Source organism: Heteronotia binoei, chromosome 4, assembly GCF_032191835.1.
Source record: "Heteronotia binoei isolate CCM8104 ecotype False Entrance Well chromosome 4, APGP_CSIRO_Hbin_v1, whole genome shotgun sequence".
NCBI classification, from domain to species: domain Eukaryota; kingdom Metazoa; phylum Chordata; class Lepidosauria; order Squamata; family Gekkonidae; genus Heteronotia; species Heteronotia binoei.
Window position 1 is genome coordinate 30,495,750 of NC_083226.1, and position 12,036 is coordinate 30,507,785.

Sequence of the window (12,036 nt, forward strand, 5' to 3'; positions counted from 1 at the left end):
TATACAATACAATAAATGGATCGGTAGTAACAATACCAGACACTAATGTATCACAATAAGGTCTCCGTTAATGCAATGTGAGAAAGACCACAAATATGAATAAAGGTATAACAAAATAAATGGGGAATTCCTCCTACAATTGGCAGTGTCCAAAGGACCTCTGTAGTATATGTCTGAGGACATTCCAAAGGTAGCAGCAGCTGAAAACGCTCTTTCTGGGTATATTTCTTGGTGTTTCAAAACACCTCTTCCTCAGTAACAGCTGTTTAATGGAACGTGATTTCACAAATATGTAAGGCATAACTCAAAATTACAATGGAATCATTAGGTTCTCACATATTTGTAAAATATGTGTCCTGGGAACTGCATGATGATGCACTTGACTGGACTTATACTCAGTGAAATAGCGTGGGGGGGATACATCTTGGATTTCCATTGCAGGTGCAGAAGTGAAAGGAATGGGAGAAAGGCAATCATACCTGTTTCCTTGGCACATTTTTTTCATTGTTTCCCCCCCCTCCCCAATAGAACTTCTATGTGTTGAAAAATCAACAAATTGGCTATGTTTTGAAGCACAGCAGTGTTTGTGCATGTGTTTGCAAACCCTTCCTTCATCCTAGACCCAGGGGTTACCAGTGTTCAGGGCATGGTAGGAGTTTTACTGGCTAGGTTTTTACATTTCCCATTCAAACAAATAGTAGCCATCTGGTTACATTAGAGAAAGTGCTGCAGTTGTAAATTGCATTGGGGAGACAAGGGGCAGGGACTGGCATCTTAATTACATGGAGACTGCAACTCCTCTAAAACTGTGCTGACCTCTGATTTTAGAGGTGAAAGGAACTGGATGTACCAGTGTTGGCAGAAGAGGCTCCTTTCTCCTGCCGTATAGCCTAGCTTCTTGGAGAGAACCATAGGGAGGAAAGGCTGTTGTCAGTGCAAGAGCCTTGTGGCTAGCAAGTAAATAAACTTGATTTGTGGAGAGTTTCAGGCTCATTGCTCTGGAGTCACTATGACATCACACAAAAGGAAACCAACTGTAAAGCTGCTTCCCTGCTGCAGTTCTGTTAGAAGAGGCAAGGACCATCTTGGCCAGGTGTAGCTGGCCCTCCATCTTCTTTGTAGAAGTTCAGTGCTTGAATGTTAGCTGCTGTCTTCTGTCAAAGAGAAAGTCCACTGGGATGGACTGGCACCGTTTCTTTCAGGCGGGGCCTGTCCTGGGGAAGGTGAACTTTTTGATGTGGTTTGATTTCCTTTCACTAAAGACCATTCAAGGCCACATGGTTTTTGGCCCTCATGTGGATAAACTGGTACAGAGAAGAGTTGTTGGTGATGGGGAAAATTCAACTGTTTCTGATTTAAAAGAGTGCCTTATTCAGATACCTTTGCTTTGGTCTTGGGAAAAACCTAGGAATTAAAGTACCTCAGACTTTCAGTCCCAGTAATATGGTCCCGAAATCTGAAGCAAATATTTTGTCTCTCTTGATAATACTTTTTGAAGCTTTCTTTTCTGAGAATCCAGTACCCTCTGTGCTGAAATTCTCAGTTCTGTGTGGGAAATCCAAGGGGATTCTGTATAAAATGTTCCACTTTGGTTTGCACAGAACATTCTACAGTGAAAGTTAAATATTACAATGAAAGTGACTACTGTGGTAACTGCTAAGTTTTAGGGGCTCTTGTGTTATAACTGCAACCAGTTTACACTTTATGGCCCTTTTATTATTCACCGAAGAGTTACGTTAGGTTGTTCGCACAAATAAACACCTACCCAGATACCTTTTAGCCCTTATACCTTCTGTTACCTCCAACTGTGGCCTGATTCCAAAGAACTGTGTGGCCGTTTATCACATGACCCAGGAGACCTTTGGACTTTTGCTTCTCTAGCAGCAGCTGAAGAGAGTTTCAAAAACATTTTGTGCTATTATACGGGGGCTTGGTGTTCAAAGGGAAAGCTAATTTTAATAGTCCTACAGGGATCACCAAAGATAGCTGTTCAGAATCCTGTCCATGTGATTTGAAGTGCTTGAAGTAACAGAAGGTACTGTGGCTGGAGGATCTATGAAATCTTGAAATGGCAATTTCCAAATTATTGAATTGGGATGAGTTCCAAAACATTGTGAGTATTTCCAGTTATAGCCAGCGTACTCATTTAGAAACAAGTTGTGCTGAAATTGGCGGAGCTTCCATGTAAATGTCTGCTTTAAAGCTAAAGTGTTCCCATATTCCTCTGGAACTGACGCAGATCACAGAAGTGCAGGACATCTAATGAACCTCTATGTGGCATCAGCTACATTTATACAACTTATGGTAATTAGACTAAAATTAGACCATCACCCTCTGCCTATCGATGAGGTTTCTGTATAGCTGTCACTGTTGAAGCTGCTTGCTTTCTCCATTGCAGAAAGAATCAGTTAACACCTGGAATTCAAATTTTAAGTTGCTGTTTCATTTTATTTATATAGCCCCATCCTTTGCTTTAGAAAGTAACACAAAGCAAAAAAAAGAAAAAGAAAGAAATGGCAAGAGCTGCTATTGTTTTAAGTGCATTATTCATCATGTTCTTTTGCCTAGCTTGGTAGTGCCTAAGACATTTAATGCCAAGCTGTGCTTTAGAGATGTCTTCTGTCTGGTTCCTGCTTTTTTGAGGGTGGCTGTGTAATTTTTGTTTATTACGGGGTGTTTTGCATCTTGATTTTGCACATTATGCTCATTTCGTTGCCCCCCCTTTTCCCCTCTTCATCTTTCATCGTTACATACTTCCGTTCCTTAGCAGTCCAAGGTAAATATGCTTAAATTTAGTGTATGTTGTTTGTTGCATGTTAACGCTTGCTTTGACCTTACTTGCTAATATTAAACATATAAGGAGTGATTTGTTGCAACTTTTCACTGGGTTAGCCCATGGGTGTTGGACTTATGCCAGTATAATGGCCCAAGAGCTGCTTTATTCCATTGCACTTGAACAGGAAGCCGTAATTTGGCTGTCTTCATGGTTGTATAATTTCAGAGCTTCTGCTTTTTAATTAATGTGCTAAATTGTTAATCTTTTGCAATTAATTTTTTTGGTATCTTCTCCCACTCTCCCTTCTCCTCCTTGAGGAGCAAACTGTTGGGGAAATACATCATTTGTAGTCCTTGAAGATCTCATTACTCAAGAGAGCTTCTCTTTCAATATAATTGCTAGGGATTGAGGAAATGCCAAGTGGATTTTTGGACAAAAGTCAGAAGCTCTGCACACTAACGTACTAGTTGCTCAGCATTTTGAAACTGTAATCCCTCACTTTCTGCAGTATTTTCTACATACTAATGTGCCAGTATAAATTGGGGCTCCTTCACACACATACTCAGACAGTGCTGTTCATATTCCACATTAAATTGCCTATTCCTGCCATCAGAAGTTGTGATATCAAGTCCTCTTTCCAAGAACTTCCTCAATTTCTTAAGAAAATAATCTGAGAGTCCTTTCTTCTTCCATCAAAACCCATGTAATATTTTGGCCTTATACTTGTGCTTTGGTATCTGGAGTCTTCCTGGCTACAAGTGTCGTCTTCTAGGGGCCTCAACTAGCTTCTGTGTAGTGCTCAGTTCTCATTGGGTCAAGTCAGAAGCAGCTGGCCTGGCAAGCATTGTTCCTCAGGTAGCCTTAATAAGAGAGGAAATGGTGTTGGCCTGGCCATACTTCTGACCTGGCCAGGTCATATGAACATATGAAGCTGCCTTATACTGAATCAGACCTTTGGTCCATCAAAGTCAGTATTGTCTTCTCAGACTGGCAGCGGCTCTCCAGGGTCTCCAGCTGAGGTTTTTCACACGTATTTGCCTGGACCCTTTTTTGGAGATGCCAGGGATTGAACCTGGGACCTTCTGCTTCCCAAGCAGATGCTCTACCAATGAGCCACCGTCCCTCCCCAATGTTCTGCTGTTAAATGAGAGGCTGACTGTATCTTTAGGAATCCAATGCCATAACAGTCCTTCATGATGCAAGTTACTTGCTGAAATTGGTAGTGGAAAGTGTCATCAAGTCACTGATAACTTATGGTGACATCATAGGTTTTGGTTTTGCCATAGCCTGCCTCTATGTAGCAACACTGGACTTCCTTGGTGGTCATCCCGGGGCCAACCTTACTTAGCTTCCAAGGTCTCATGAGATAAGGCTAGCCTGGCCCAATCAGGTCAGGGTTGCTGAAATTAGTACTGCAGGAAGCTGCACGATTAGAGCTTGTTCCCATCTAGAGCGCTTATTTGCTTAAGCATTTTTAAGGCAGGGTCATCTTGAGTTGCAAAATATTGTCTCAATGCTGCATCAAGCAGTTCAATTGATGGCAGTCTCCAGATTTCATGTTTAATTTATCCCAAGGTCATTGTTTATGTAGGCAAACTGATAGTATGCATCTTATCACTCGCTAGTTCATGACAGTCTGTCTGGGCAATTTTACCACATCATGGCAGCTGTTGTGTGATTAAAATTCCCTTACCTTTTGTTAAGTATGTCAGCTTCCAGGTGGTTCATGGGGATCCCCCAGAATTACAGCTCATCTGCAGACTACAGAGATCAGTTCCTTGGAGAAAATGGATGCTTTGGAGGGTGGACTCTTTGATCGTATCCTACTGCAGTCTCTGTGCTCCCCGGACTCCACTCCCCAAACCTCCAGGAGTTTCCCAACCTGGATCTGGAAACCTATCCCCCATCCCCCAACTGGTCTCCAAGGAAGACCTGGCAACCCTACTTATTGCTAGGATGATAGATGACCATGCTGGTTTAGAAGGAGATGGATCGAGCCAGGGTAAGCTTGGTCATTAGAATTGGTTAATAGGCCTGCATTTTGCCTTGGAGAAATTTGAGGGGAAGTTTGTCAGCAGATGCAGACAAACAAATTTAGGGAGAGGGAGACAGGTATGGAACATGACCCCGACAGGTATTTTTTTTGCAGTAGCTACACAATATGCTTAGATCATAAAAATTAAGCTCAGATTTTCCTCATAATTTTTTTGGCATCAGCAACCAACTGTAATCTGTGGCCACCACAGACATATTTCTTAAGTGTTCCGGTGCAAGCAGAAGTTTTAGGAGAAAGTCTGGTTGAGTGAAGTGGCAGCACGCTGTTTCAAGTGGAAGCTGGTAGAGTGCAGCTTTGAATGTTAAATCACAGATTTAAAACTCCATCCAAATGGGAAACTAGCTTAGCAGGGGGGAATACACTGCCTCCTTTTTGGCGGCTGTGCTTGTTTCCTGTTTGCAGTTTCTTATCAGGGTGCATACCAGGCTGTCATCTTCCCTCCACAGTCTCCATTCTGCCTTCTCGTCTCATTCCCCTTCATGGAACAAGCCACCCTTTAATCGGTGCTAGCCTTTGTTAACTTTCAAAGCTACAGTATTTCATATGAAACGAATATAGAATGAATTGCTGTTCTCCAGGATTCTGTTTCAAGGCATTGTATCCAAGCACCGGATCTATACATATCAGGCAGAGGGCTTGACTAGAACTCTTGCTTGCAAAATTTTCACCTGTTGAAATTAACTTCATCCCGTAGTAGGATTTCAGTAGGGATGTCAGCCTCCAGGTGCAGCCTGGGGATCTCCTGGGGTTATAGATCATCTCCAGACTACAGAGATCAGTCCCCCTAGGAAATATAGATGCTTTGGAGGGGGGGGGGCTTCTGTGGCATTGTACCCCACTGAGATTCCTGTCTTCCCCAGTCTCCCCCCCCCCCAATCTCCAGGCGTTTCCCAACTTGGATCTGGCAACCCTACCCTCTCCCATACCCCACCAGTGGCCACAGAGGACTTTGCAATCCTCCATTTAATTGATGATGTGGCCAAACATCTGGTTATGACTTGTTTTCTGTTTAAAAAGAAAGAAAACTGGTATTGTACTCAATGCAAGGGAAACGTGATATGCGTTTATATGCTTTAGGATTGCTTTCAGTTGATTCCCACATCCAGAAATTCTTTTTTTTTCTTTTTCTTCTGCCTGAGGGGAAGTCATCTCTCTTTTGAATTGCTCTTCTAGGATTGAGAAAGAATAGAGGAAAGGGATGGATTGCAGTCCGTATTTTACAGTTCCCTGCCTCTGCAGTGCTTCATTAAAAGCAATGCTAAGCCAGCCTTTCCAATCGTAAACACATTCATCTCAGTTAAGGAGGGCAGATACTGGCAGTATGTGATGCTGACCTTGATTAACCTGTTTCTGTGTAACTCCTCATTTCTAGTAACTTGCCTGAGACTGATACACTCACTAGCCTCTTGTAGACTTCTGCTTCCTAAAATTTCTTTTGCTCACTGCTGTTTAACGGAGTTCATTTTGGGGAAGGTTGCTTGTGTGTGTGAAAAAACCAATAACCAACTTTCCACCTTATAGAGATCATCTCCAAATGTACAATGCTTGCTGTTTTGTGAAACAGCACAGATTTAACTGTACCAGTAAGTGGGCCTTCCAGTCATGCCCTTCTGGAGTAATAACCGGGGTTGTGCTCTTGTTATAATTTTGTGGGAGGCTATAACTGGTGTTCAAAAAAAGCAAACTTTCTAGCCCTTTATGTTGTGAAAGCCTGCGAGTAAGGCCTGGTGGAATCTCAGAAGCTAGCAAAATTGTCAAGTTGGGTGGCAGCTCCAGTGGTTTATTTAGCTTCTGGCTATTCCATGGGAATTCCGAAAGCAGAACTAGATACGCCAAAGGAAAAAAACCCTGCAGAATAGGTCTGCAAAAGAAGAAAGACAAGACAGATTGGCTTCATTTGCATAATTCTTTTGGGGGGTGGCAGAGTATCTACAGCCATGCATACAGCTGCCAGATCCTAACTGAGCAGGGCAGCCTGGGATGATCCTGGCACTGGTGGGTGAGGAAGAGTTTGTTAACCTCGTGTTGGTACTAGAATCTGACCCCAGTATTGATCTGCCTATCCTTGGGTCAGTAGCACTGACACAATATTCTCTGACTGTGAAGTTCAGAAAGGCTCTCCATGTGGGGTAGTTTGGGAGCGGTGCTGGTGGAGGCCCATGGTGACAACAGTTACCTTCACAAAGCAGCCCATTGGCTTTTTACTGTTGCCCTGGGAGATGGAGACCATAACCTTTTATCATTGTGCTGTTCCATTGAGCTTTTTTTAGTATTGTGGAACAAGAGTAAGATGCACCTGCCACACTTTGCTGAGTCCAGGTAGCCTCTTCAGTTTGTGTGGCTTAAACTACAGCTAGTGCTGCAGCATCAGTAGCCAGCAGAATAACTTCACTCCTATGCTCGTGAATTCCTACTTGCAGTGCCCCCCTTTATATGACATTTGTCATCCTTGTTCTGTAACCATTGCACTCTGGTCAGAGAGCACAGCAAATGGGAAACTTGTAACCAACATGGTAACCTGCTGTGCTGTTCCAGGTACATCTGGTAACTTGCACAGTTCAAATATTTGAGGAAGAGTGAGGCTTTCTGGGATGCTTTAGCGGGTATTACTCCTTCAAGGGCAACTGATTATTAGATCTTGAGGTCCTTCCCAGATAGAAATTTCTGTTTCTGTGTTTTGCATGTGAACAAATTCAGATGTGACACTTTTAATGCAAGTTCTTGTCTTTTAACTTTTAGCTACGCAAAGGGAGATCTGGATATATCGTACATCACTTCACGGATTGCTGGTATGACAAGAAAACCATTTATTAAGCTGTGCACCTGTTATGACATTGAGGAGTTGAGTGCTGACTCCCCCCTCCTTTCTTGCCTCCAGTAATGTCCTTTCCTGCTGAGGGTGTTGAATCTGCTATAAAAAACAACATAGAAGATGTGCGGTTATTCTTGGACTCGAAACATCCTGGGCGCTATGCTGTTTACAATCTGTCTCCAAGAACGTACAGACCCTCAAGATTTCACAATAGGGTTTGTATGCCAATATTGTTTCACCATGGCTTTTTCACTGTTGCCATGTTTCTCAGCAGTAACTTGTAGCTCTGCTGCATTTTTCTTTATTTCTTTCTACCACTGTGAAAGAGTAATAGAGTGACCAAGATATCAAAACGTAACAGCAGTAGTTGTGTTATCTAACTTTTTCTGCTTGGCAGCTTAGTGTCCATCTAGGGACTTCTCTCCTTGACTTTATTAGCTGCAGATGGTACTCAGGTCTTCTCTAATTTTCCTTGGCCTTTGCTACACTGATCCCTGTTCTTGATTTTGCCGATTAGATAGCCAATATGAATGAATACCCAATCTGTTTTTTTTTTAAATTAATGGTCTCAAGGTGTTGTGAAGATTTTTAATAAGATATAGACAAGGTAATAGGTCTACCACTGGCTACAAGCCATGATAGCTAAATGAAACATCCAGAGCAAATACCAGATGCTAGAAACAATGTTGAAGAGAGGGCTGTTACATTCAGGTCTTTCTTGGGAGCTTCCCAGAAGCTCTGTTTGGCTGCTGTAGGAAACCAGATACATGGACCTTCACACGATCCAGTGGGGTTCTTTTTATCTCGCGGAAGAACTCTCTTTAGTTTTTGGAATGCTTAAGTGGGCAGTGATTATAAGTTATGCCATTTTATTCTAATATCCTTTCTGGTTGGTAGGCACTATCTGGATTTTTGTATTGAATTGGACTGGGGAGTCCAGGTCGCCTTGCTAATTTCTGGGTATTTTTGAAGAAGACAGAAATCTCCAAGCCTAAAACTTTGCTTGTAAGGATAATACGTGGTCAATTTAAGTTCCTTGGAGGAAAGGCAGAGTGCAAATTTGCTAAACCTAGAATATTTCTGCATATTGCCCCTGTATAGCAGGGATGTCAACCTCTTTCAGAAAATCTTAAAGGGTGTGGTTCCCATTTCAAGAAGCCTCAGATTTGAAAGAACAATTAAAGTGATTCATGGAAACAGTATAATCTACGTATAATTACATAACGCCTAGAAATGCATAAGAATTCAGCATGGTTAGCATTGCTGCTTGTGGACTAGAATCACCATTGATCATTCTGGAACTTCTTTCTTGAAAACCAGATGGCAGGTCATCGTCCAGCTAAATATATAAATACCCAAATATGTAATATAAATATGCAAAACGTTATTGAGGGCCTTTGATTTTAAAAATAATGCCTGTAGACATAGTCCGACTGTCTGCCTCTGGCTGTTTTTTAAAGGAATAGGAAACCCCAGAAATGCCAACACCCTGCAAAATCGTATGTCCTTTGAAGTTTGCTTTCATAATTTTCACCTGTTAGGCCTTAAAGAATAGTGGACAATGCCTTGTGCAATGGCTCTTGGGTTTGTGCAGGATCTTGCGCTTTTCTGTGCTACATCCCGTCCTTTGTTGGATGCTGCTCCTTGTGCAGATATATGCTACAAATCAGAGGGTCAGCATGTGGCCCATGAAGGCACTCTTGTATGTTATGTGGCAGCAAAGTCATGTTTGCTCCAGATTGCTTTTGAAGATTATCAGAGAACTTCAGTTAGGCTGCTAGCCAGAGTAAATAGAATAGCGCGCCTCTCACTAACTCTTCAGGAACTCACTGGGTTATTTTGTTTCCAGGTGTAATTCTAGGTGCTGGTTTTAGCCTAGAATGTCCTTGGCTAGGACCTGGGTATCTGATGGGCCTCCTGCTCTCAAAACCATCTACAGAGGAAAGTGGGTGGCAACTTGGAGTAATCTGTGCTGGCAGCTCAGTTACAGAACACTTGCCTTCAGTATGCCACTTAGAGCTCCTACAGTGGGATTAAAAACAATGGCTCTGTCATAGCGATCTTTTTATGCAGGTTCTGTGTTCCTATAAAATCATGGCGCACAGAGATGTGCCAGATAGCTTGCAAAGGCCGAGTGAGTCATCATGTTGGATGTCCTGAAGGGACTGCATTGCAGGCTATGATTGCGCTCAAAAGAACCTCTGCTGTCCAGCCTGTTGAGCTGTGTAATGATAGACTTTTAATGTCCACTTCACCTCCTGATTCTGTGTCCCTAAAACAGGTCTCTGAATGTGGCTGGCCAGCAAGACGTGCACCAAACCTCCAAAACCTTTACAGCATTTGTAAGAACATGCATATATGGCTGAAGCAAGATCCGAAGAACGTTTGCATTGTGCATTGCCTTGTAAGTGGGGTTTGGATTTGAAGGGCTCAATGTCAACAGAGCAAGGTTTGCAGGATTTGCTATGCAAAATAAATAAATAAATTGACAGTGAAAATCCTTCATGAACGGCTAAGATCAGATCAGTATCATAGTACTTGATATAACAAGGTACAGATTTGAAAATTTTTAAGGGCATTAGATAGGCTTGGAAGCGGGGGAGCTACAGTGATTGATCCACCACTGAACTTTCTGCCGGGCTTTCTTCTTAAAAGCCTTCATGGAACAGCAACACACGGAATGCATGAGTTGGCTTTTGCACTTTCTGTGTCAGAATTGTCCAAGGACTGTCTCGAACGTTTATGACACAATGCTGCCACAAATGAGTCTTTGCTGTGCAAGAGGCAACAAAGGAAGAATCAGCTCCTTGCAATAGGAAGTGCTGCCTCACCAGTAGTCTTTTGAGTGTCTACAAACATATGGATAAGGGTGATTGACTAGAAAGTTATACATGAGGACTTCAAGAATCTTTTGACAGAATCTTATCAGGCAGTGTTCTGAGTAGACTTAGCAGCTAAAGGGTTGGGTCCACTGCTATCATGGAACATGACTTTTGCCTCCCCTCTCCTGATGCAGCCTGAAATGGCCCCTGAAACGCAGCATTTTGGCCTGCACTTGGAGGGTAGGGAATATACATTGTGCAGATGGACACACTCTAATTGGCACAATCCATCAGGTAAAGCATCTTATGGGCTGGTTGAAGAATACGAAGCAGAATGCTGAAATGAAAGGATAGTTTTCACAGTGGCGGGAAATCAGCAGTGGGATGGATCCGTAAGGAGCTGTACTAGGACCTACACTATTCAGTTTATTCATAAACAGAGTCTGAGGTGAGGTAGTCACGTTTGAGTGTCGCACCAGAACAGTTTGACTGAAGTGAAGAGGGATTGCTCCGAAGTGATATGTGGGCCTCAAAATGTTTTATGAGATTCAGTGTACATGTCGGAGACCAGGGCAAGAAGTCTCAGTCCCTTATACCCTAATGGAAAGTGAATTAGCAGTAAACTTGGCTTTGTGATCACTTGTTCAATAAACCTTGGTACCCAGTAACTGTGGAAAAGGTGGGCTGAGAAAGAAACTGAAAGACAGGATAGCCAACATAATATTTTCATAAGAATTTATAGCTGCAGCAGCATTTGATACCATTCCAGAAAAAGATATGGTTGAGCTGTAGAAGTTGCAGAAAGGGCAGCCAAAATAATCCAGGGTTGGAGCACCTTCCTATAGGGAGAGGCTTAAAGTTTTTGAGGCTGCAGGTGCCAGTTTTTGAATTCCATATGGGAAGAAATGGACTTACCAGCCTTGCCCTGTTACATTTGAGCTATTTGTCTATGAGCAGTCTCTCTCCCTTTTGGATGTGACCTGGCAGCAGGGAGTGAAGTAGTCAGCCATTTTCCTGGTTCAGACAGCCTTGTTAGCATGACCAAGAGCTCGAGCACTCTGTGCTGGGAGCCAGTTGGCTCCTTTCTTCAGCCTCCCCCCACCTTTCTGCAGAGCTGCTGTACATGGACAGAGAGCTGTCACAACAATTGAAATTTTTGGATGAATTCTTGGGTGGAGGGCCTCTCTCCATACCATAAATGGGAACATATTTATTATAGCCATTGATCCAGTAGCGGGACCGTGGATGCTATTTGTCCATTTCTGATCTGGATATTGTAGTCTTGATGGCATAAAGAAACACTTCATTGCACTTCTCTGGAGAAAGCTAGCTTGTACAACTAGTAACTGTTGACTGGATTCTGCCTGATCTTTCCATTTGTTCTACCTTTGTAGGACGGGAGAGCAGCGTCAGCAGTCGTCGTCTGTTCTTTTTTATGCTTCTGTCGTCTCTTCACCACTGCCGAAGCTGCTGTTTACATGTTCAGCATGAAACGCTGTCCGCCAGGCATTTGGCCATCACATAAAAGGTGTGGGATTTACAGAAACATGTGTTGTTGCTTGAACAGAGG

The 12,036-nt window shown here is 42.8% G+C and overlaps 1 protein-coding gene across 4 annotated transcripts in view; it reads left to right on the forward strand.

The window, feature by feature from the left end:
• The window catches only part of GAK (cyclin G associated kinase), a 101,088-nt gene that overhangs the window by 49,737 nt on the left and 39,315 nt on the right, over positions 1-12,036 (forward strand). For all 4 annotated transcript variants that reach the window (XM_060237053.1, XM_060237055.1, XM_060237056.1 and 1 more), the window contains exons 12-15: positions 7,572-7,621; positions 7,711-7,859; positions 9,926-10,048; positions 11,861-11,994. In XM_060237053.1, the coding sequence (XP_060093036.1) occupies positions 7,572-7,621; positions 7,711-7,859; positions 9,926-10,048; positions 11,861-11,994 (456 nt within the window). The remainder of the gene's footprint in view (positions 1-7,571; positions 7,622-7,710; positions 7,860-9,925; positions 10,049-11,860; positions 11,995-12,036) is intronic.